General features: G+C 48.4%; 1 protein-coding gene across 2 annotated transcripts in view; it reads right to left on the bottom strand.

The window, feature by feature from the left end:
• Positions 1 to 888: 888 nt before the first annotated feature.
• The window catches only part of NCAPD3 (non-SMC condensin II complex subunit D3), a 121,004-nt gene continuing 99,949 nt past the window's right edge, over positions 889 to 21,943 (bottom strand). Inside the window, exons 25-35 of one of the 2 annotated variants that reach the window (XM_038753646.1) lie at positions 19,886 to 20,023; positions 19,425 to 19,558; positions 18,961 to 19,157; positions 17,562 to 17,672; positions 8,343 to 8,513; positions 7,515 to 7,687; positions 7,079 to 7,206; positions 6,841 to 6,918; positions 1,987 to 2,061; positions 1,833 to 1,893; positions 889 to 1,727 (exon numbers count right to left, since the gene is read on the bottom strand). In XM_038753646.1, the coding sequence (XP_038609574.1) occupies positions 1,619 to 1,727; positions 1,833 to 1,893; positions 1,987 to 2,061; positions 6,841 to 6,918; positions 7,079 to 7,206; positions 7,515 to 7,687; positions 8,343 to 8,513; positions 17,562 to 17,672; positions 18,961 to 19,157; positions 19,425 to 19,558; positions 19,886 to 20,023 (1,375 nt within the window). In that variant the 3' untranslated portion in view covers positions 889 to 1,618. The remainder of the gene's footprint in view (positions 1,728 to 1,832; positions 1,894 to 1,986; positions 2,062 to 6,840; positions 6,919 to 7,078; positions 7,207 to 7,514; positions 7,688 to 8,342; positions 8,514 to 17,561; positions 17,673 to 18,960; positions 19,158 to 19,424; positions 19,559 to 19,885; positions 20,024 to 21,943) is intronic. The other variant, XM_038753645.1, reaches the window with a different exon arrangement.

Here is a 21,943-nt window from a genome sequence, read left to right on the forward strand (position 1 = left end):
GTTCACTACTGTTTGGCTCCCGGGAGGGAGACACAAAATTATGTGTGCCAGCCACTGGAAGTGGGGGAGTTCCACCACAGGAAGGCTTCCCTGCCGGGGCTTTCTCGGAGAGATTGGTGCAGGGACCGGAGATGTTTCCTGAGGAACGTCCCCGGGAGGCAGACAACTAGTGACAAATCTGTTGCTGTCTCATTGGTTAATATCGTTTAAAGCTCTGGGGTGGAGAGGGAGGACATACCATTCCTCAAGCCCAATTTCCCCTTTCATAAGAACCCGAACGTTTTGCTGCTGTATCAGGATTAAACGAAGACCCACCTGAATTGGCCTCTTTAATCATTTTTCCCTCCGCCCGGCTCACAAGTGGCGAGAGTGAATTTTCTCTGGCTGGTTGCTCGGATTGCATACACTGCCAGCGGTTGAAACTCTGGGGTCAGAGCGCTTTAAACCCCGGGGATCGTGGCAGAGGCTGTCAGATTAGCGCCAAAGAAGATATCTGTAATAATAATAATAATAAAATAATAATAATTATGCTATTTATTAAGCATTTACTATGTGCCACACACCGTACTGAACACTGGGGTGGAAACAAGCAAATCAGGTTGGACACATCCCTGTTCCCTGTGGGGCTCAAAGTCCCAATCCCCATTTTACAGATGAAGTAACTGAGGCACAGGGAAACGAAGTAATTTGCCCAAGGTCACACAGCGGATAAGTGGCGGAGTCTGGATTAGAACCCATGACCTGACTCCCGTACCTGTGCTCTAACCACTCTACCATGCTGCTTCTGTAGGCCCCGGGGATGCTAAGCAGCTGTTTTGGTGGGGAGCAAACGACTCCACTGCGGATCCAAAGGAGAGAGGTGGAAGAAAAATAACGAAACTTCACGGCTGCAGACGAAAAGGGTTTTTATATGAAAGATCTGGCTTTGTTCTTGCTAAGCGTTTTACATAAAATGAAATGGCTGGCGAAAGTGCTGTTCCAATAATAGAAATGTTCTATTTAAATGCTGGAAGGGTGTATTTACACTTAACCTTTATTACTCCATAGGAAAAAAAAAAAGCTGTACACTTCTTCAGGCTTGCAGTTACAAGAACAAAAAATTACATTTCATGAAAATGTCAAAAATGTGCCATTAAATACTGGGAAATGTATCCCGGCGAAGAAATCAGAGCCAACTCTCAAGGGCCCGATTTCTGTTGAGAAAGAGAAACTAGAGTTAAATTGTATTTTTGTGGCACGCACTAGAGAACTGGGATACACCTTATGAAGGGGCGTCTGGCATGTCCATAAGAAACAAAGTCACAATAGTAAACCTCGGCCCCTTCGGTGATAAGCAAATCTGAATTGGTCAAAGGCTTCCATTTTGCATCTTCAGAGTACACAACCTCCAGGAGAGGTTGGCCGTCAAAGCAGAGGAGACAGCGTACGTTCAGTTCATCAGACCAGAGTTTTTCGATGAGACGGAGAGAGTGGGGAGGACAATCCTTCAGCGGATTATTACTTCCTCCCTGTAGAGGAGGGAGAGGTGGGCCCAAGACTGATCTCTTGAAAAAAGCGCAGGGAACGGGAACATTTTTATAGGCTCGGCCTCTAGTGACACACTCGGGGCCGGGATGCTTTAGTCAGCTGACTTCTGGGGTGGCTTTCGCAAAGATTTCCTGCCGGAGGGCGGCTTGCTTCCTTTTCTGGCTGGAGATGTCACATTCCACTGCTGGGGCTGCGGAGTTCTGAGGAATGAAAAGAAAGATCCAGGTCATTCTGTAAAAGGCCCCGTGACCCCCGAAATCCTCCTCTGTGTAACAAAAGAGGCCGAGAACTGCCAGCACACTTACGGCTTATCGGGCAACGACACACACAAAACCTCGTCTCTCTGCTCCGTGGATCCTGTTTTCTCTGAAAGGGAACCAGAGTCGCAGCGGTTCAAAATTCCTGAAACTCAAACAGTAGGTGCTGTTCCAACTGGGAGGAAACACGGACCCGATTTACCTTTGCCTGAAGACGACAGATGAGGGGCGCTGATAAAACTGACCCCAGCTCCAAAGGTCACGTTATTAATGGTCCCTGGAAAACACACATATACACACACCAAGGTTAGCAAAGACTGGGGGCTTCACGAATCGGCCTTTAGAAAGAACCCGAGCCTCCTTTCAGGCTGGCCGAACCGGGGCTTGATGGGCTCCTTCCTGCCTTGATGATGATGATGATGGCATTGATTAAGCGCTTACTATGTGCAAATCACTGTTCTAAGCGCTGGGGGGATACAAGGTGATCAGGTTGTCCCACGATGAGGGGCTCGCAGTCAATCCCCGTTTTACAGATGAGGGAACCGAGGCACAGAGAAGTGACTTGCCCAGAGTCACACGGCTGACAACTGGTGGCGCCGGGATTTGAACCCAGGACCACTGACTCCAAAGTCCGTGCTCTTCCCACCGGGCCACGCTGCTTCTCCAGATCTAGTCCATACTCTATGTTAATCTTTGTACGACAGCATCCAATGGGCGTGTTTAATTAATGACAAGAATTTTACCTTTCGTCCTTCCCACACATAACTCAGTTCTGCTCCTGGGCAGAGATGCCAACTTCCCACTGGGAGTGTCGGGGCCAAAAGGATAATGGAGGCAGCGATGGGTGTGACGGCGTTCAAAGTGCAATATTTTAGGCCTTTTCCGCCCTGATTGGAAATCCTCGATGCAGGTCAGAGACCCAGGCATGAGTGAGGTGGGCTGGCAGTTCAGCTCAGCTGGGAAGGAGCCCCAAGGCCTACAGGCATTTTTTTTTTTAATGGCATTTATTAAGCGCTTACTATGTGCAAAGCACTGTTCTAAGCGCTGGGGAAGTTACAAGGCGATCAGGTTGTCCCACGGGGGGCTCACAGTCTTCATCTCCATTTGACAGATGAGGGAACTGAGGCCCAGAGAAGTTAAGGGACTTGCCCAAAAGTCAGTGTGTCAGTGTATTAGCGTGCAACTTCTTGGAAATGCCCCTGCCTTACCCTATACATTAATTATCCTCTCCGGCGGCCGATCCTTTTTCCAGACAAAAAGTCTCCAGCCTTGACGCGGGCCACTCATCAGTATTTCTGCAAGCTTCAAGCGCAACACCCAGCGTATGGCAGAAATATCCGTGGCCCCTCCCAACTTCCCATCTCCTAACCAGATCGTCTCCAGATCTGATCCAGATTCTGGAAAATGGTCATTTAGCCCGCTGGAGCAGCTTTGTTAGGACCTTTGGCGGGACCAGAGGAGCCGAAGCTGCCGTGTGTCCCATCTGGTACTGGGTAGCCAACGTGTCTTTTTACCCGGCGGCTCGCACCACAGAACCTCACAGGGTTGGTGGAGGAAATGTGTATTTTGGAGCACTGGAAAACAGCCAGGTTCCCTCTCCGACTCACCTGGTAGTTCTCACGAGGGACAGAGATGAAGGCCGGGGCCCGTCTCACCAGCCTCCCTTTCCAATTCAGACCGAGGAGCCCCAGGAATCGAAGAAGCGAGACTCTTTTATAGGAGGCAAGAGATAAGAGAGGGCAACGGGGCCGTGTGATCCGGTGGCCCCAGTGGGCTCTCTCTCTAGTGCGCCGGCAGCTCTGCGCACACAAATCCAAGCAATGACAATGTGATGTGCAGGGCGTCTTTGCTGAAGAACCCAGGCTGCTAGGAAACCGACCAGGAATTGAAATCTGGGACTCCTGGGGATTAGTGTACTAAAAGGAGATACAGTCCCCCGTTTCCTCAGCATATGGTATCAGACTGCTGAAATAGAAAGTGCTATGTGCCTGCCCCTGGGTGAGATACACAGCAGATGAAAGAAAAATTCTTCAGTTTGAACAGCGCTGAGCTTTTTTGCTTGCATCCCATTACACCTGCTTGACGTGTGAAAACCCAGAACCCTCATCGCATCCACGGGCTGGCTTTTTCTAACTGCAACCGAAGAGAAACGGCCGCTCCACCAATCTCTATCCCCAAGCAGAGGAGCCCTTGCAAAGGGGCTCTGCAATGAGGGCCCAAGTACGGGAACCAGGACGGAAATTTTCTCCCAGAGAACTGCAGATTATCTTTCTCATCCTCCATCCCGCAGCTAATACAGCAGGCAGGACGCCTAGGACTTGCTAACGGCTCTGCTAGTCCAGAGCCTCACCGGCCATCTCCCTCCAAGGAGTTCTCTCACCATTCTCAGGTTGGGCCGCAAGAGATGAGAACCTGGGAAAGCCATAAACAAGTTGAGCTCGGCCCCTGAGGTAGTAATAATAATAATAATGGCATTTGTTAAGTGCTTACTATGTGCAAAGCACTGTTCTAAGCGCTGAGCACTGTTTGCAACTCTCTCGGGAGCACGTGCTCGGCTTTTCCACAATTCGTTGGTTTGGAGGAAGCCCCTCGGGCCCAGAAACTGGGAGCGAGCCTCAGTTATTGGGACCCGTCCTCCACGGGCAGGGCTGGTGGTCTTGCTGACGCCGATGCCAGTGCAACTGCTCAGAGAGCAGAGGACGGTGATGATGGGAATGTGGGGAAGTGGGCCTCAGGTCGTGTGGCTACAGGAGAGTCGAAGTTACAAGCCTGGGCTTGGCTCCCGGACTTGCACAGATTGGCTCGGGCTTTATCAACTGGGTTGGGCCATGCTGATCTTGGGAACAGGGTGGTGATGGGAGGGAGAGAGGAAAGCCAGTAGACTCCACCCGTTCTCCTTCCCATCCCACTCTTCCCACACTCTTTACTGCCTCTCTGTCTCTAGTCATAATTATCCCAGCTGCTCACTCAAGAGTCAGCAAGTAGCTTGGTGAAGAGGAGGCCAGGTCAAGAGCAGTGTGGCCTAGGGAAGAACACGGACCTGGGTTCTGATCCTAGATCCACCACTTGTCTGCTGTGTGACCTCATCGGTAAAATGGAGATTAAGACTGGGTGCCCCATGTGGGTCACAGACTGTGTCCAGCGGGATTATCTTGTATCTAGGGTCAGCATTTAGAACAGCGCCTGGCACACAGTAAGCGCTTCACAAGTACCGTACAAAAAAAAAATAAGTAAAAAGAGGAAACCCAGGGAAGATGGTGAGGAGTTACAGTAAAGGTAATGGGGAAATAGTAGGGAGAGGGAGATCCCTGGGGTGGGGAGGAGAGACAGAAAGAGTGAGAAGGATGGGGGTGGAAAAGAGAGAGAGACAGAGAGAGACCCAAATGCTCCCATTCAGAAGCACATATAATCTTGCACCCACCGTCCTTGTGGATAACAAAATAGCAGCCCATTTGGAAACTGTCTCTGACTTCTGAGAAGCTAACCCATAGGACGGATTGCACGCCTCACAAGAAACCCAGCTTAAGTTCCAGTCGGACCAATCTGCAACTTGGCCTTACAAATTTCAGGGGACCCAGATCTGATTGCCATTGATTTAACAGGCAGAGACACCAGCTAATAACTTGCATATAATACAAGCTCCGCAATGCATGACCGAAGCGAATTACTCCGTTAGTTTCCGTAGCCGAAAACAAAACAATTGTGGCTTCCCCAACGACCACTTCAGCTCCTATTTACAGGAAAGCACTTTCTCGCGGAGAAGACTTCATATGTTATTAATACCACTTCATCAAGGTTTCCGATTCCATTTTACAACGATCTCTCACTGGCCCCGCGGCCCGTCTCTTCCTGGCGTGACAGAATAGGGTCTTGGCAGTTCCCTGAGGGGCAACCTAATTTGGGACGGCGGAGGAAAGTCCCAATCGGCTTGTGGCTGGCAAAGCAGCAAGAACTTACCCCCCAGCTCAGGTGGAGTTAGTGGGCCTGACTGCTCTGTATTCCATCTTGAGATTCAGAAGTAACACAGCTAGGCAGGGCTGGCTTTAATAGGTAATCTAGCCTACTGATTCAGTGTTCGATGCATTGGGAAGGAGATTCTGCCATTTCTCCTCCTCTTCCAACCCGGATACCCCGACCCCAGCCTCTCCTCACCTGAACCCCACAGCACTTATGTCCATATCCTCGCACTCTGCCATTTTCCCCTAACGGTAAATTAACGTCTGTTTCCCCCCTCTAAACTGTAAGCACCATGTGCGCAGCGGTTGTACCTACCAACTCTGTTGTAATGCCTTTTTTCAAGTGCTTACTACAGTGCTCTTCTTGAGGAAAACCAGTGGAATCAAAGATAAAAAGTTAGAGCAGCTAGAGTCTGATGAAAGAAGCTTGGTCCCAATCAATCAATGCGACTTACTGATTGCTTACTGTGTGAAAACATTCGGAACTGCTTCAGTCTGAAGTTATTATTAATTTTAATGATAATAATAATGCTCATGAAAAGTTTACTCTGGGCCAACCGCTGTGCTAAACTCTGGGCGGATAAAGATAATCAGATTGAGTAGGCCCTGTCCCACTTGGGGCTATGGGGGAGGGAGGACAGGTATTTTACTCCCATTTTCCAGATGAGGAAGCCGAGGCCCAGAGAAGTTAAGAGGCTAGCCCGAGGTCACGTAACAGGAAGTGACGGAGCCAAGACTAGAACCTGGGCCTCCTGATTCCCAGGGACTTAAGGTCCCAGTTTCTGAGCCAATGCGGGAAAGGGAAAGGAGCTGACCACGGCGGGTGGCAGGACTAAAATCGTTTCTTTTCTCTCATCTGATCAAGCCACTGTTAGTTGGTAATGTGAAAGGGGACACAGAGAAACTCCCGGCAGAATCCCCTGGTTAAACCACCGCCAAAGAGCGTGTACTCTGGCCAAATCTGTGCTTCTGTCATCGCTCAGAGGCCCTGGATCCCTCGGGCAAGAAACATTCCGCCCCTTCTCCAGCGGGGAAGGTTAAATGCTGCAGCCCTCGCTTCGGCAGGGCTCGGGGAGCTGGGAACAATTCAGGAAACTCACGGTCTGGAGTGCTGATTGCACGGGCGGCGACAGAAACCCTGGTCCCAATGCTCAGCTGATCCAGGCTGTTTAAAGATCCTGTTGGGGGCAGGAGAGAAAGAAAAAAAAAGGCAGAAAACTGTGTCGTTTCAAGGCCAGGTGAGGTCTCTGTACATTTTCTTTTTCTACCCTGAAAGCTGGGAAATGATTTTCTGAAATGGATTCTATAAATACCCACCCTTGCAACCCGACCGGTTACCTCGTTTGCTGCTTCCCGGAGAGAAGGTGGAAGACAGCCCTCCGAAGCTCTTGATCCGCCGCCTGCTACTGGACTCGGTGGCTTTCTTGACGGAGTTCAGGATAGCAAGGGTACTTAGGGACATCTGCCTAAGGAGGAGGAGGAGAGCGGGCCACAATCATTGATTTTGCCGTTTACGTAGAACCGCAGGCAGGAAGAGAGGAACGGAGCTCTCGACGACCTGAGAGCTCCGATCCATTCCAATCCACCAATCAGCCCCAATCACTTTGAAATCCAAGAGAAGAGCTCCAAAGTGTAATGAACGGAAGTATTCACGGTGGCAGCAGTGATGAAGGGGAGCCTTCTAAGGATCAAGTGCAGTCACCCTGATTCTGTAGACCTCGGAGAGTACTCAAGTCAAAGGAAAACAAAGCTCTTTTCCGAGTTGGTCCCGTACCTGGCTCTGGGAATGAGGGATTTCACCGCCTCCGTGGTCGGGAGCAAAGACTTGGGAGGTACCAGGCCGGTGGGAGATCCGGCTGACGTGGGCGGTCTTCTGGCACCAGGAGTCCCAGCTGGGATGTCTAGACCACCGGAGGACGAGCCTGTTTCCAGGCTAGGTGGGGGCTGCTGAAGAAGAGGGAGAAACAGAGGTTCTGCCTTACATCACTTCTCTCTATGTTCTCCGGTGTAGTTATTCATGTCATGAACAGGAGATCTGCCGGGAATAGCTATTCAAGCTAAGTCAATGTTGGCCAAGTGAAGTACTCTCCTAGCCAAATCCGGTGGGACAGTTTTTCCCGGTTCAACAGCAAAGGAAAAAGGCTGTGCTCTGCAAGTGGGTGGCAGATAAATGACTGCACAGCCTACGTGACTTTGAAATGTGCGTAGGATCACAACTAACTCAAAACCCCAACGACAGACGTTACTTGGATGGCACGGAAATCCTTCAAAGGATTAATTCTCCCCTATTAGGTATTCTTTCCAGGCATCTCCACGTGACTGTCCTGATGATAATGGCATAGATGTTTCTGCTTGACAGAGAGAGCTCTGTGGGAGAGACGGCAGTTGACTACCATCCCACTGGGGAAAGAAACACTAAGGGAGTCACAAGCAACACAGCTGCTCCCAGGAAGTAATCAGAAAGGGTGAATGAGCAGACTGACCGCTTTTGACAAGGTCAAGCCGTTGGAAAATAAAATCCCCGTCGTCCGGGCTCGCCAAGGGCTCAGAATGACTGACAAATCTGCTGGCTCAACCAACCTGGCTCCAGGACGCAAACTACCTGGGTATCCTGCAAGTTGCTCGGGCCCTCCCCGCCGGGTTGTTCCCGGAGTTGTTCCTCCTGGGCCAACTGCTCTTCAAACTTCTGCATGTCATATTCCAGTTCCACCGCCAACTGCTTGTCGGCTGCAAAGAAATCCTTGATTTCATCCCGGTAATCCTGCATCACCTCCTGAAAGAGAACCACAGGACAACTTGTACTTCTCTTTCCCTAACCACACAGGTACAGCTGCCCTGTGGCCAAATGACAACCACCTGGATGGGAGACGGAAAAGGAAGTCAAGCTGATTCTCCTAAGGTTCTGAGGGGCAAATTCCCAGGGTGCAAGGAAAGATTCAAGAGAATAACACAAGAACACCACAATGGGCTACTACTTAAGCAAAAAGACCGAATGCCATGTTCCACAAAGTGATATGCCCAGTGATCGGTATGAAGAGCCTCCTGGCTATCTCCTGCTGCACCCACCAAGTTTGTGAGCTGCCACTTTGACATAGTCCCATAGGGAAACATATACAGGCAAGGTTACAGCCGCTGGGCAAATGCTTGCCCACCTATGCCCGGAGGCAAAGTTGGTTCAGGGCCTAGTCGACCTCAGATAGAAGGGCCTTGGGTTGTTTCTAAGGGCCTCCGCAGGAAGACAGGTCTATTCTCAGGACTGCCAGTGCAGTCCGGGGTCTCTGGAGCTATTCAGTTCACTCATTCAATCGTATTTATTGAGCATTTACTGTGTGCAGAGCACTAAGCACTTGGGAAGTACAAGTTGGCGACATATAGAGACGGTCCCTCCCCAACGGTGGGCTCACAGTCTAGAAGACCTGAGCCTGTGTGCCCTGCAAATGAAGAAGTGCAACACAGGACTAGGGTGTGAGACACGGGGTTGAGGGAGTGAGCGTCAGGGAGGGGAATTCCACCAGCCCACCAGGCACTTCGTTTGCGCTTCCTTTTCAAACCAAATTATTGTGCCTCCTCTTCAGGACAGAGAGAGACATGAGTTGCTGGGGTCACCTGCCGAGATTTAATTATTCCAGTTATCATGCCTTTTCCCACTTGAACTCCCCCCTACCCTAAAAGTTGGAAGTTTAGCTTCAGAGAATAAATTAGAGATAAATCCCTAATTATCACTCTGGTTGATTTTCTTCACTTTAGTAACGGGTTAATGGAGTGAGTGGGGAAGAACTGAAGGAAGAAGACAGGAGACAGGAGCTGGGCTCCTAAAAAGATCAGAGGAAGGGAATGGAACGTGATAAGAAAATGTTAATGTTGATGCCAACGTGGTTGGATAAATCATGGCTACTGACTGAATGAAGAGCTACTGCAATCTCCCCAGACTAGAAAACTCTCTCCCCAAAGCCTATGTATTTTTATTAAAACTCAGAAAAGTGAATACAATCTTACCCTTTCCTCCCTGACAATAAAGTCTTTTTTGGTTGTTTTGTTTTTCACCTCCCGCAGATCGCCTAGATGGGGTGATGGGCCTGTATTTTACAGCATATATTTAAAAAATGGAAACAGACTCTTCACACTTCTCAATCTCTCAGCCCCCAGATTCACTGTTTCCATAATCTCCATAACGATGATTTATTAAGCACACAGCAATGTGCCAGGCACTCTAAGGAAAATTACAATGTAAATTCACAATCGGAACTGCTCGCAATCTAAAATGAGAAGACGCAATACAGAGGAAAAAACCGGCTCCCACCTTCAACACGCCTAGGAAGGAACTTCAAAACAGTTCGGTCGACAGCCTCCTTAGGACACCCTGCCGCGGAGCCTCCAACGTGCACAATTCCTGACCGACCGTCCTGGTTCTTGAGGATTTACAGGCCTCGGGCCACAGCTCTCAGAGTCCCAGGACCTCCCAGCGATTAATCCACCATTCAATCCATTATATTTGAGTGCCTACTAGTAATGATGGCATTCGTTAAGCGCTTACTATGCGGCAGGCACTGTACTGAGCGCTGGGGTGGATACAGGCAAATCATTCTTTCACTCACTCGATTGTACTTATTGAGCCCTTACTGTTTGCAGAGCACTGTCCTAAGCGCTCCTCAACGAGCTTCCAGCCTAGTGGGGGGAGACAGACCCACGCATTAAATGACAGAAGAGGAGAAAAGAAAGAACAGAAATGTAAATATAGTGCTTAGCTAGCAGGATATGGAAATCTAGGGGTACAGTAGATCTACGGGTGGGAAAGTACATAACTTCTGAGGTGGTACCCCTCCCCACAGCACCTGTATATATGTTTGTACGTATTTATTACTCTATTTATTTCACTTGTACATATTTATTCTATTTATTTTACTTTGTTAATATGTTTTGTTTTGTTCTCTGCCTCCCCCTTCTAGACTGTAGGCCCACTGTTGGGTAGGGACCGTCTCTATATGTTGCCAGCTTGGACTTCCCAAGCACTTAGTACAGTGCTCTGCACACAGTAGGCACTCAATAAATACGACTGAATGAACTGCATGAATAATAATAATGATGTTATCTGTTAAGCGCTTACTGCACGCCAGGCAGCGTACTAAGCGCTGGGGTGGATATGAGCAAATCAGGTTACACCTGCGTGCGGCTCCAAGTCTCAATCCCCATTTTACGGATGAGGTAACTGAGGTGCAGAAGTGAAGTGACTTGTCCAAGGTCACGCAGCAGACAAGTGACAGAGCTGGGTTTGGAACCCATGATCTTCTGACTCCAAAGCCCGTGTTCTTTCCACTATGCCAAGCTGCTTCAGGGTAGAAAAATTAATCAAGGAAGGCCTCAGGAAGGGGATGTGATCTCAGAAAGGCTTTTAAGACGAGGAGAGCTGAGGACGGGTGGACTTGAATGAAGGGAAGGGAGCTCAACACAGGAGGAAGTACATAATAATAATAATAATGGCATTTACTAAGCGCTTACTATGTGCAAAGCAAGTACACGAGCAGGAGACAGATAGGAAAGATGAAAATGGGGTTCAGGAAATAGGTTAGCTAGAGAGGCAGGACGAGAGTAGGGGAATTCAAGTGTGCCTGGACATCTTCATAGGAAATAAAAATGAGTTGGGAGGCTTTTAAATCCAACTAAACTTGGAAGACGCACCAGCACTCTTTCTTTCAGCACTCCCCAAAAAGATGTCGGGCATCAGAAGGAGAGAGCAGGTTGGGAAGGAGGAGAAATCTTTCCTTTTAAACTAAATTTAGGTTTGTTTTCCAAAGTAACGACGGTTTACTTTAGCTCCCTCTGCAAACTGTCACAGGACAGACAGTTGGTCAAAGAGAAGTCTGGCTTCTCTCGCGCTTGAAAATACTGCCAAGCGCTGGTGCGCCAAAATCCCAAACTCAGCCGTCTGCTGAACAATTAACCACTGGAGCCGGAGTGGGAAAAGCATAAGACCACTCGAGGCGGCGGCAAGCGGGCCAGGCGGCTCAGGGGGTACAGTCCATCAGGTCACTGGATGATGGCGGGATTCGGGCCACAGCTCTGAGTCCTAGGACCTCCCATCGATTAATCCATTATTCAATCCATTATATTTGAGTGCTCTGCAAACATTAAGTGCTCAATAAGTTCAATCGAGTGAATGAAAGAATGATTTGCTTGTACCCACCCCAGCGCTCAGTACAGTGCCTGGCACATAGCAAGCGCTTAACAACTGCCATCATTACTAGTGGGCACTCAAATATAACCCGCATATGATGATGATGGTGGCATTTATTAAGCGCTTACTATGTGCAAAGCACGGTTCTAAGCGCTGGGGAATTTACAAAGTGATCAGGTTGTCCCACGGGGGGGCTCACAGTCTTCATCCCCATTTTACAGATGAGGTAACTGAGGCCCAGAGAAGTATTTATTTATTTATTATTTATTTATTTTATTTGTACATATCTATTCTATTTATTTTATTTTGTTAGTATGTTTGGTTTTGTTCTCTGTCTCCCCCTTTTAGACTGTGAGCCCACTGTTGGGTACGGACTGTCTCCATATGTTGCCAATTTGTACTTCCCAAGCGCTTAGTACAGTGCTCTGCACATAGTAAGCGTTCAATAAATACGATTGATGATGATGACGATGATGAAGTGACTTGCCCAAGTCACACAGCTGACAATTGGCGGAGCTGGGATTTGAACCCATGACCTCTGACTCCAAAGCCCGGGCTCTTTCCACTGAGCCACGCTGCTTCTCCTAATATGATTAGTGGTGGAGGCGGCAGCAGTGGCGTTAGTGTTCATTAAGTACTTTCCACTGTAAAGCATTCTACCAACTGTTGGGAAAAAGTATACCGATAAAATATACCGATAAAAGTCAGACAAAGTCCTGACACTCAAGGGGCTCCACCTAAAGATTATGGGGCGTGGGAAAGATTTGGAGACAGATAAGAATAGGAAAGATGAAACCACAGAAGATGGAAAAAACCCTATAAAAAGACAAAAACAAGAATAAATACCATGGGAGTTTTGGATTCATCCTCCTCACCACCTGGGCAGGGCTGGTCAGAGTCCAAATGTCTTGACAGCCACTGCCTCACAAGCCCCACTACCATTTAATGGTACTGAATCTCCATTTTACAGATATCTAGGGCACAAAGTGACTTTTCCAAGGTCACACAGCAGGAACATCACAGAGCCGGGATCGGAACCGAGGTCCTCTGACTCCAGGCCCATGCCCGTTCCACTAAGCCACGCTGCTCCTCTCTACAGAGCCATTCACCATCCGCACTCTCGGCAGCCCCGTTTTCAAGGTAGCAGAGGGAAGGTACAGCGGTAAACTGAGGCCCACTGGGAGGGGTGTGGCGTCAGCTACGGCTCCCTCCAGCACCGCAGGACTGAGGCACGCGTGGCTTGGGGCCCATCTCACCACCAATGCGCACATTAAACATCTCCCAGCAGTTCAGGGCACTGGTGAGGGGAAGACTCCCTTCACCAACTTCAGAATCCTGGGGATGCTGCAATAACCTGCAACTAAAGCAGTGGAGTGTATGAGGACTCCCACCCACCACGATCCAAAGTTGTACTTACCATAATAATAATAATAATGGTTATTTGTTAAGTGCTTACTATGTGCAAAGCACTGTTCTAAGCGCTGGGGAAGTTACAAGGTGATCAGGTTGTCCCACGGGGGGCTCACAGTTTTAATCCCCATTTTACAGATGAGGGAACTGAGGCCCAGAGAAGTGAAGTGACCTTTTTTTTCTTTTTTTAGGGTATTTGCTAAGCGCTTACTATGTGCCTGGCACTGTACTAAGTGCTGGGATAAAAACAGGCCAATCAGCTGGGACACAGTCCTGCTCCACATGGGGCTCAAATTCCCTTTCACGGATGAGGTAACTGAGGCACATAGAAGTGAAGTGACTTGCCCAAGGTCACCCAGCTGACAGCTGGCGGAGCCGGGATTTGAACCCATGGCCTCTGACTCCAAAGCCCGGGCTGTTTCCACGGAGCCACGCTGCTTCTATATCTTGATATCAGCTAATTGTCTTTATGACGGCTGTTTATTGTTGCCATCCGTTGTTACTTTTGTGTTACCTCGCTGGACCTAGAGCCCCATTGGAAAGGGACTACCCCAATCTGTTGTGTTTGTGCCTACCATGGTGCTTGGCACACTGCAAATGCTTGGTAAGTGCCATAACTGATTAACTAACTAATGGCAGGGTCAGGGCAGAAGTGCTGAAGTAGCACTTGGAAGGATGAGAAGTTACTCAGGGACGGCTTCTTGGAAGAAATCTGATTTCCTGTACATTGTGGTCTGGCAGAGTTGAAGGGTTTGAAGTGGGAGAGAGCTCCGGCTGGGAGGAGGGCAGGAGCAAATGTGGAGGTGGAAGAAGATGAGAATGAAGCCCAGTTACTAGTTTAGCTTGAGAGGAATGAAGAGAGCAATGGGGAAAAGAGGCGTTAAGTAGGAGGGAAGGAGCAGATTGAGTTCCTCAAAGCTGGGAACCAGGAGTTTCTGCTTGATTTGAAGAGGAATAAGTTACCATTGGAGGTTTTTGAGGAGGGGGGGAAGAGATGTGCAGAATGATGTTTGAGAGGAGAGACTGAGGGCAGTCAAGAGGCTGAGAAGAATTGGGATAGAATCCAGAGATGTGGCAGAAGTCACTAGAAATCTCCAAGCGTTCAGTCTCAGGGAAGTGAATGGGGTGAAGGGGGCCAAAACGGGAGTCGGAGAAGAGGAAGTGGAAAGAACAGGAAAAACACATCCCATTGGAGGAGTCTGGATAGGAACGGGAGCAGGGAGATAGCTGGAAAGCGGAAGGGGGGGGATCCAGGGCAGGGCTTTACAGGAGGGGGGAGATGCGAGCATGCTTGAGAACAGAGTTGAGGAATCCAACGAAGGCTGAGAGGTGGAAGATGAAGAGTGGACACGAGTACTTTTAGAAGATGAGAGGCGATGGGGGTCAGAGGCGCAGGAAGAAGGAAGAGATTTTAAAAGCAGCCAGGAGATCTCTTGAGAAATGGCTAAGGATGAAAGAGTATAAGTGGCGATGGGAAGTGAAGGGGAGACTCTGGGGAGCTCATGGCGGACAGAAGTAGCAATATATGTGTTGCCAACTTGTACTTTCCAAGCATTTAGTACAGTGCTCTGCACATAGCACTCAATAAATACGATTGAATCAATCGTTATTTATTGAGCGCTTACTGTGTGCAGAGCACTGTACTAAGCGCTTGGGAAGTACAAGTCGGCAACATATAGGGACGGTCCCTACCCAACAACGGGCTGACAGTCTAGAAGGGGGAGACAGACAACAAAACAAAACATGTGGACAGGTGTCAAGTCATCAGAATAAATAGAAATAAGGCACATCATTAACAAAATATATAGAATAGAATATATGTGTACAGGTAAAATAGAGTAATAGATCTGTACAAACATATATACAGGTGCTGTGGGGAGGGGAAGGAGGTAGGGCGGGGGGGATGGGGAGGAGGAGAGGAAAAAGGGGGCTCAGTTTGGGAAGGCCTCCCGGAGGAGGTGAGCACTCAGTAGGGCTTTGAAGGGGGAAAGAGAGCTAGTTTGGCGGATGTGTGGAGGGAGGGGATGACGTGGGTCGGGGGTCGACGGCGGGACAGGCGAGAATGAGGCACAGTGAGGAGGTTAGCGGCAGAGGAGTGGAGGGTGTGGGCTGGGCTGGAGAAGGAGAGAAGGGAGGTGAGGTTTAGTAATAGCATTTACTAATGGCAATACTATTTAGTAATAGCATTTACTAAATGCTTACTGGGTGCAACACTTAACTAAGGGCTGGGAGAGAATACCTAGGTGGGAATTAGACATGGTTCCTGTCCCTCAGGGGGCTCACAATCTAAGATAGTTTTGATTTTGCCAAGAAAGTAAATGGCAAGGACATTCATTCATTCAATCGTATTTATTGAGCGCTTACTGTGTGCACAGCACTGTACTAAGCGCTTGGGAAGTACAAGTTGGCAACATATAGAGATGGCCCCTACCCAACAGCGGGCTCACAGTCTAGAAGGGGACATCATGGGCAGGAGGCAGGTGGGAGCACTAGGGACTTCAGGAGAGAGTTAAACAATCAGTGGGCGCACTGAGATTGGGCATTCATTCATTTAGTGGTACTTATTGAGCACTTACTGTGTGCGGAGCACTGTACTAAGCACTTGGAAAGTACACTTTGGCAACAAATTGACACAATCCCTACCTAACTACGGGCTCACAGTCTAGAAGGGGGGAAGACAGACAACAAAACAAGTAGACAGGCATCAATATAAATAGAATTATAGTTATATACACATCATTAATAAAATAAATAGAATAATAAATATGTACAAATATACACAAGTGCTGTGGGGAGAGAAGGGGGGTAGAGCAGAGGGAGGGAGTTGAGGCTATGGGGAGGGGAATCAATGAGAGAGACATAATGTTGCTGCTGAGAGGAAGAGAGGGAGGAGTTGTCGTAGCAAGGATGAATTTAATGTGGATGAAGTTGGCCTGGTGCCTGGATTTCTTACTAGTGATGCTCTGCAGCACAAATGCAGGACGTGTTGTGGGTGAGAGGAGCAGCGAACTACGGAGGTGATTCAGGCCTGGGGATTGGTGGTCCGAGACTGATGGAAGGACATGGGGGTGAGGGAGTTGAGTAGGGCCTTTCTGTTTGATGCAGAGGTGGGCGAGCGCTGGAGGATTTTGAAAGGTGAGGTTGAATCAGGATATGCTGAGCACCATTTCAGGAAGATGACACAGGCGGCAGTGGGGCAAATTCCCTGAAAAGGGGAGAGACTGGAGGCCGGGAGATCACTGAGGAGGCTGCTGCACTAATCTAACTCTAACAGGATGAAAGCCTGAGCCAGGCTAGTGATAGTTTGGGAAGAGAGGAAGGGGAGGATCCAGGGAATGTTTCAGATGAAGAATCAGCAAGATTTAGCGGTGGATTGGGTGTGACTGCTCTCCACCGACTTCAAAGGCTTATTGAAGGCACATCTCCTTCAGGAAGCCTTCCCTAAGCCCTCCTCTCCTCTTCTCTCACTCCCTTCCGCGCCACTCTTTCTTACTCCTTCATTCATCCTCCCTCCCACCTCCACAGCCCGTCTGTATTTATCTATTTATTTATATTACTGTCTGTCTCCCCCCTAGACCGCGAGCTTGCTGGGGGCAGGAATGTGTCTGTTAGATTGTACTCTCCCAAGCGATTAGCACAGTGCTGTGCACACAGTAAGTGCTCAATAATTAGGATTGAATGTGAGTGCTAAAGGGACAGGGAGGATACTGAAGGAGATTTAATACGCTGTCTTTTCTCACTTGGATCACACCAGTTTTTGGTCTTGCTAAAATCAGTCTTTGTTTGCCCTCAAAAAAACGGGTTGATAGCATTTTAGACCAACAGTCGAGTCGATCTCAATTTTAACTCGATTCAAGCACTTAGAATACTTTGACATTCAGCAAAGGACAGGGTTTAACTTTCCATCCGTGCAATTTCACAGAAATGGAAAGGCTCAACTTCATCAGAGCTGTTGCACTTCTTTTTTCCACTAAAGCCTCACCCCCTTCTCACCCCACCACTTGACATGAGAAGTTAGAACAAATGTGTGGCGGTGAGGAGAAAATCCTGTCTTCCTCTGACACATAAGTGAACGCTATGGTGACAAATTAAACCGACAGAAATGGGCCCTGTCTGTTACCATGGTTTGAAAAACGCTTTCCCCTTCACAAACTCTAGTAATGAGGTGCTCCACGGGCCATATCTGTCCCCACCGCATCAGTCTACAACTCTATCAAAAAGGATAAAGTTTGCTCTTACCCTGAGATAGTTCATGAGGTCCCTCAAGGCTGGGATCTTCTTCTGCTCCAACATTGTCTTCAGGGAGGTGATGATAGGGATCACATTTTCTATGAAATTCCTCTTTTGAACCTGTTGTTAGAGTCGCACAAGAAACAATTTCAGACAGACTTTTTCTGTGTGATTTGGCTGATTGTCTTTCTGAGACGATGTCACTTCCAAGAATTCCGCTCAGTACCTGCCACCCAAGGGAGTTCTATGATTTAGGAAGGGATTGGGTACTTAGCCCATTTTCCGGAGGCCTATGTGCCAACTTTGTGGGACAAATCGGGGGCAGGGGACTTCATGGATTTCTAATTTTAGGGGCAAGGCCATTGTTTTTAGTGACAGATTTTCGGGCTGGACCCCCAGTCTCCCTGATCCCACACAATCTTCACCATGACTTGAGAGTTTCTAAGATGGGATGAAAAGAGGTAAAACTGGGTCCTTCTGATCCACTGGGTCATTCAAGTCCACCAACCACTTCCAATCCCCACCTTGCTTCCTTCCCCCTAAAAGCCCACACACCCACCAAAGATGAAAAGTTAGCACCTATGTGAGGAGGTAAAATGATCCGCTACAGGTCAATTCAAAGAGACAGAGCTGAAACCACACCCAGTCCCCTGGCTCTTCATTCCTTCCACCTGGCCAACTTCCTCTCCTCCCAAATCAAACTAGTTCCTTATGTGGCCTGTTTCACTGGCAGCAAAATGAGATTTTCCTAAGCCAAATTAGTACATTGCTACTATGTTTTCAGAAGGCTAGCAGTGCAGTTTTTTTCAGTTGCTTGGTCCCTGCTCCAGGCACTAGGCGATACAGATGATAGTGCCTTGGTAATCCTTCCCCAGGAGCAGACACCAACCTCAAATGGTTTGCCTGCACATTCTTGGAAAGCAAAATCGTTACGCACCAGACCTGCATTTAGCACGCGTATAAAATATTTTACTTCTAAAACAGAACTTTAAATCCTTGGCAAAACAAGCATTCTTTTTAGGGAAGACTCTCTGGAACATAGACATATCTGAGAGCAATCCACCAACTTGTGCTGTTTTCCTAGACAATCCCTCTAAACAGGGGTCCACTCTGTTTGCTGGGTACCACGCTTGGCATTGCCCTTGTAGTTTTCCGAAGTCTGTCACCGACCGGAGCCCCTCGAAGACTCACAAATGAATGACCGACTGCTCCGTTTTCAGGAATGAAGCCGGCCCTGACAGTAAATGCCTGGGGATGGTCCGAAACCAACCGTCGGAGGCATCTCAGACGGTCCAGGAGGTAGACTAGATGACAGAATCCCAACTCCCTCCTTCAGATGTGTGGTTCAGCTCCTCCCTGGCCAAGCTTTCTAGCAATTATACTCTCCAAAGGGGGAAGGCACACTCACTTGTGAGATGAGTTTTTTCTGGGCTTCCTGCATGACAGCATTGGCCATGGCCATTTCATCCTCTTCGACCACGTCCCTTTCGACTTTAGACCTCATGGCCATCAGTTTGATCTCCTTGGAGCTCAAGACTGCAAAGGTATCCGAGAGCAACGCGCTGGCTTCCATATCCAGGGGCAGGACGCCATCCACGAAGCAGGCTGGAAGACAGCGGGAGAGATTGGATTTCCAGAAACGCTTTTAACACCCCACGGAAAGTGTAATTCTACAGTAATGGGAGACGCAGACGGAGTTGCTGGGAGGATCGGTATCGCGGGGAGACAACAACTGTGAATTCAGGGGAGGACGAGATGGCAAGGGTCTGCTCAGGAGCGGGACGGTCATATCAGAGACAGGCCCGCTGAATCCGTTATTGGCACGGATTTTATTTTAAAGTACACAGTCTGTCCTCAAAACACCAGGCATACCCAAAATATTCAGGCTGATTTTTGAGGTGATGTTGAACCTCTGTTCATCGGTGAAGTGTTCCAGAAGAAATTTATAGATCTGCATCCGTTTATCCTGATTCGGTTTTCCCTTCAGTGAAAAGAGAGTCTTCTCTCTGTGGCAGAAAAAGATGTGATTTTTTTTTTTTTTTACAAAACCAGGATCAATACATGCATATGTAAACAAATCATTAATAGGGTATTTTAACAGCATCCTAATGATCTGCAAAACCGATAAATGCACTAATGAGAGTCCACTGTCGCTCAAGGGAACGTGCCTAGGGACTGTGCTCACTTGAGAGGAGTTTTTCCGGGACACCGGCCTGGAAAGCAAAATCTGCCCCCCAATCCCTGGCACCTCTCTAAACACTGCGTACAAAACAATGTGAGAAGTGCACCCGACTCGCATGGTTGGAGAATGACGCGGGCCCAGAATCACCGACCTCTCCGACTGGGTGAATTTGTTGTACTTCTCGTGTTTCTCGTAGCTGTTGAAGTGGAAAATGCACTCGATGAAGTGTTGGAAGAACATGACGGGATTCCTTTTCAGTAAAAGGTGAACCAGGCAGAATTCTCCAAACCTGAAGGCAGAGAGAGGCAAATAGAGAGGGTCCGTTTCCTGGGAGTGGCCCTGCCTAAACTCTGTCACTAACTCTGCAGGCTCCAGGCTGCTGAGGAGAGTAAATGTTATGCCATCCCCTTACCAATAAACAACTAAGATTACTCTGGTCTCGGCCCATTCGACCTCTGGCCCAAAGGAAGCCATAAAATAGGTCTTCTTTGGCCTGTCCATGTGAAATAGCTGCCTTTTTTTGCATCCAAGGACAGTGTGAATCAATTGACAGTCACTCAATGGTATTCACTGAGGGATTACTGTGTGCAGAGCGCCGTTTAATCGCCTGAGTAAATACTATACCATAGAGTTGTCAGATACGATCGCTGCCCATACGGAGCTTACAGTCTATAAAGAGGGGAAGACATAAAGGTATTTATAGGTTGTGAGAATAAAACTTCGAACATACAGTTGAATGAACAAGTATGCACAAGTGCCGAGGGTGGGTATAAATAAATATGCAAGTGGTAGAGGTGGCTAGAGGATTCTTTTCTAAACTTCAGAGGTCTGCATAGCTTTATGCTCTATTATTCCTTCCTACTTGTTATTTTTTGATCGTTTGTCTCACGGATCTTGGATCATGGTTATTGATTCTACTGTACTCTCCCAAGTGCTTATTACAGTGTTTGGAACACAATAGATTTGTTTTGTTGTCCGTCTCCCCCTTCTAGAGTGTGAACGCGTTGCTGAATAGGGACCATCTCTATATGTTGCCAACTTGTACTTCCCAAGCACTCAGTACAGTGCTCCGCACACAGTAGGCGCTCAATAAATACGAATGAATGAATGGGATTCCCAACAATACCCTGAATGAGCTGCAGAAGGAAAGAAAATGAAGCTTTACTAAATGAAAAGAATTACCGAGGGATACGTACAGCGTAATTTCTTAGGAAACACCAGTATTCTGGGTGGGTAGCCCAGGCTTCTGAGAATCTGGCATCGGCGTTCCCCAAGAGCGTAGGCGGTTTGGACTCGGAGGAGAACCTCCACAGTCAAGTGGGGCTTGTGAACTAGAACTTGGATCAGACCTTCCCACGTGCAATTTTCCAGGCTCTGATGCTCTATTACAGCTTAGCTGGCCGTGTTAGAATAATAATAATAATGACGGCATTTATTAAGCACTTACTGTGTGCTTAACAAAGCACTGTTCTAAGCACTGGGGAGGTTTACAAGGTGATCAGGTTGTCCCACAGAGGGCTCACAGTCTTAATCCCCATTTTACAGATGAGGTCACTGAGGCCCAGAGAAGTGAAGTGACTTGCCCGAAGTCACACAGCTGGCAAGTGGCGGAGCTGGGATTTGAACCCATGACCTCCGACTCCAAAGCCCGGGCTCTTTCCACTGAGCCACGGAAGAGTACCCCTCGAGGGTACTCTTTAATTTGTTCTGACGACTTGACACCTGTCCACATGTTTCCTTTTGTTGTCTGTCTCCCCCTTCTAGACCGTGAGCCCGCTGCTGGGTAGGGACCGTCTCTCTATGTTGCCGACTTGTACTTCCCAAGCGCCTAGTACAGTGCTCTGCACACAGTAAGCGCTCAATAAATACGACTGAATGGATGGATGAGGGTCAGAGCCATCTACAGAATCCACTAGAGAGTCAGGATTGTCTATTGCCCAGGGATTCTTCCAAAAAGATGTCAGATACTAATCTACTTTTCTCAGATTCTGAGGTCAGGAATAGAGGGGACCAGTGAGAAAAGCTCTCAGGCAACTTGCAGGTTCTATCCCCCTGTGAGTAACCTGCTTAATGAGCCAACAAAATAAATAAAACTAGCACCGCTAATGGTTAAGAGACTGACAACATAGGAAATTCAGTCCTGAAATGAAAGCTGAGTCACTCGGCATCTCGGCGTGAGCGCCCAGGAAATGCGGCCGACAAGTGCCAG

This window comes from Tachyglossus aculeatus, chromosome 11, assembly GCF_015852505.1.
Source record: "Tachyglossus aculeatus isolate mTacAcu1 chromosome 11, mTacAcu1.pri, whole genome shotgun sequence".
In the NCBI taxonomy this organism is placed as follows: Eukaryota; Metazoa; Chordata; class Mammalia; order Monotremata; family Tachyglossidae; genus Tachyglossus; species Tachyglossus aculeatus.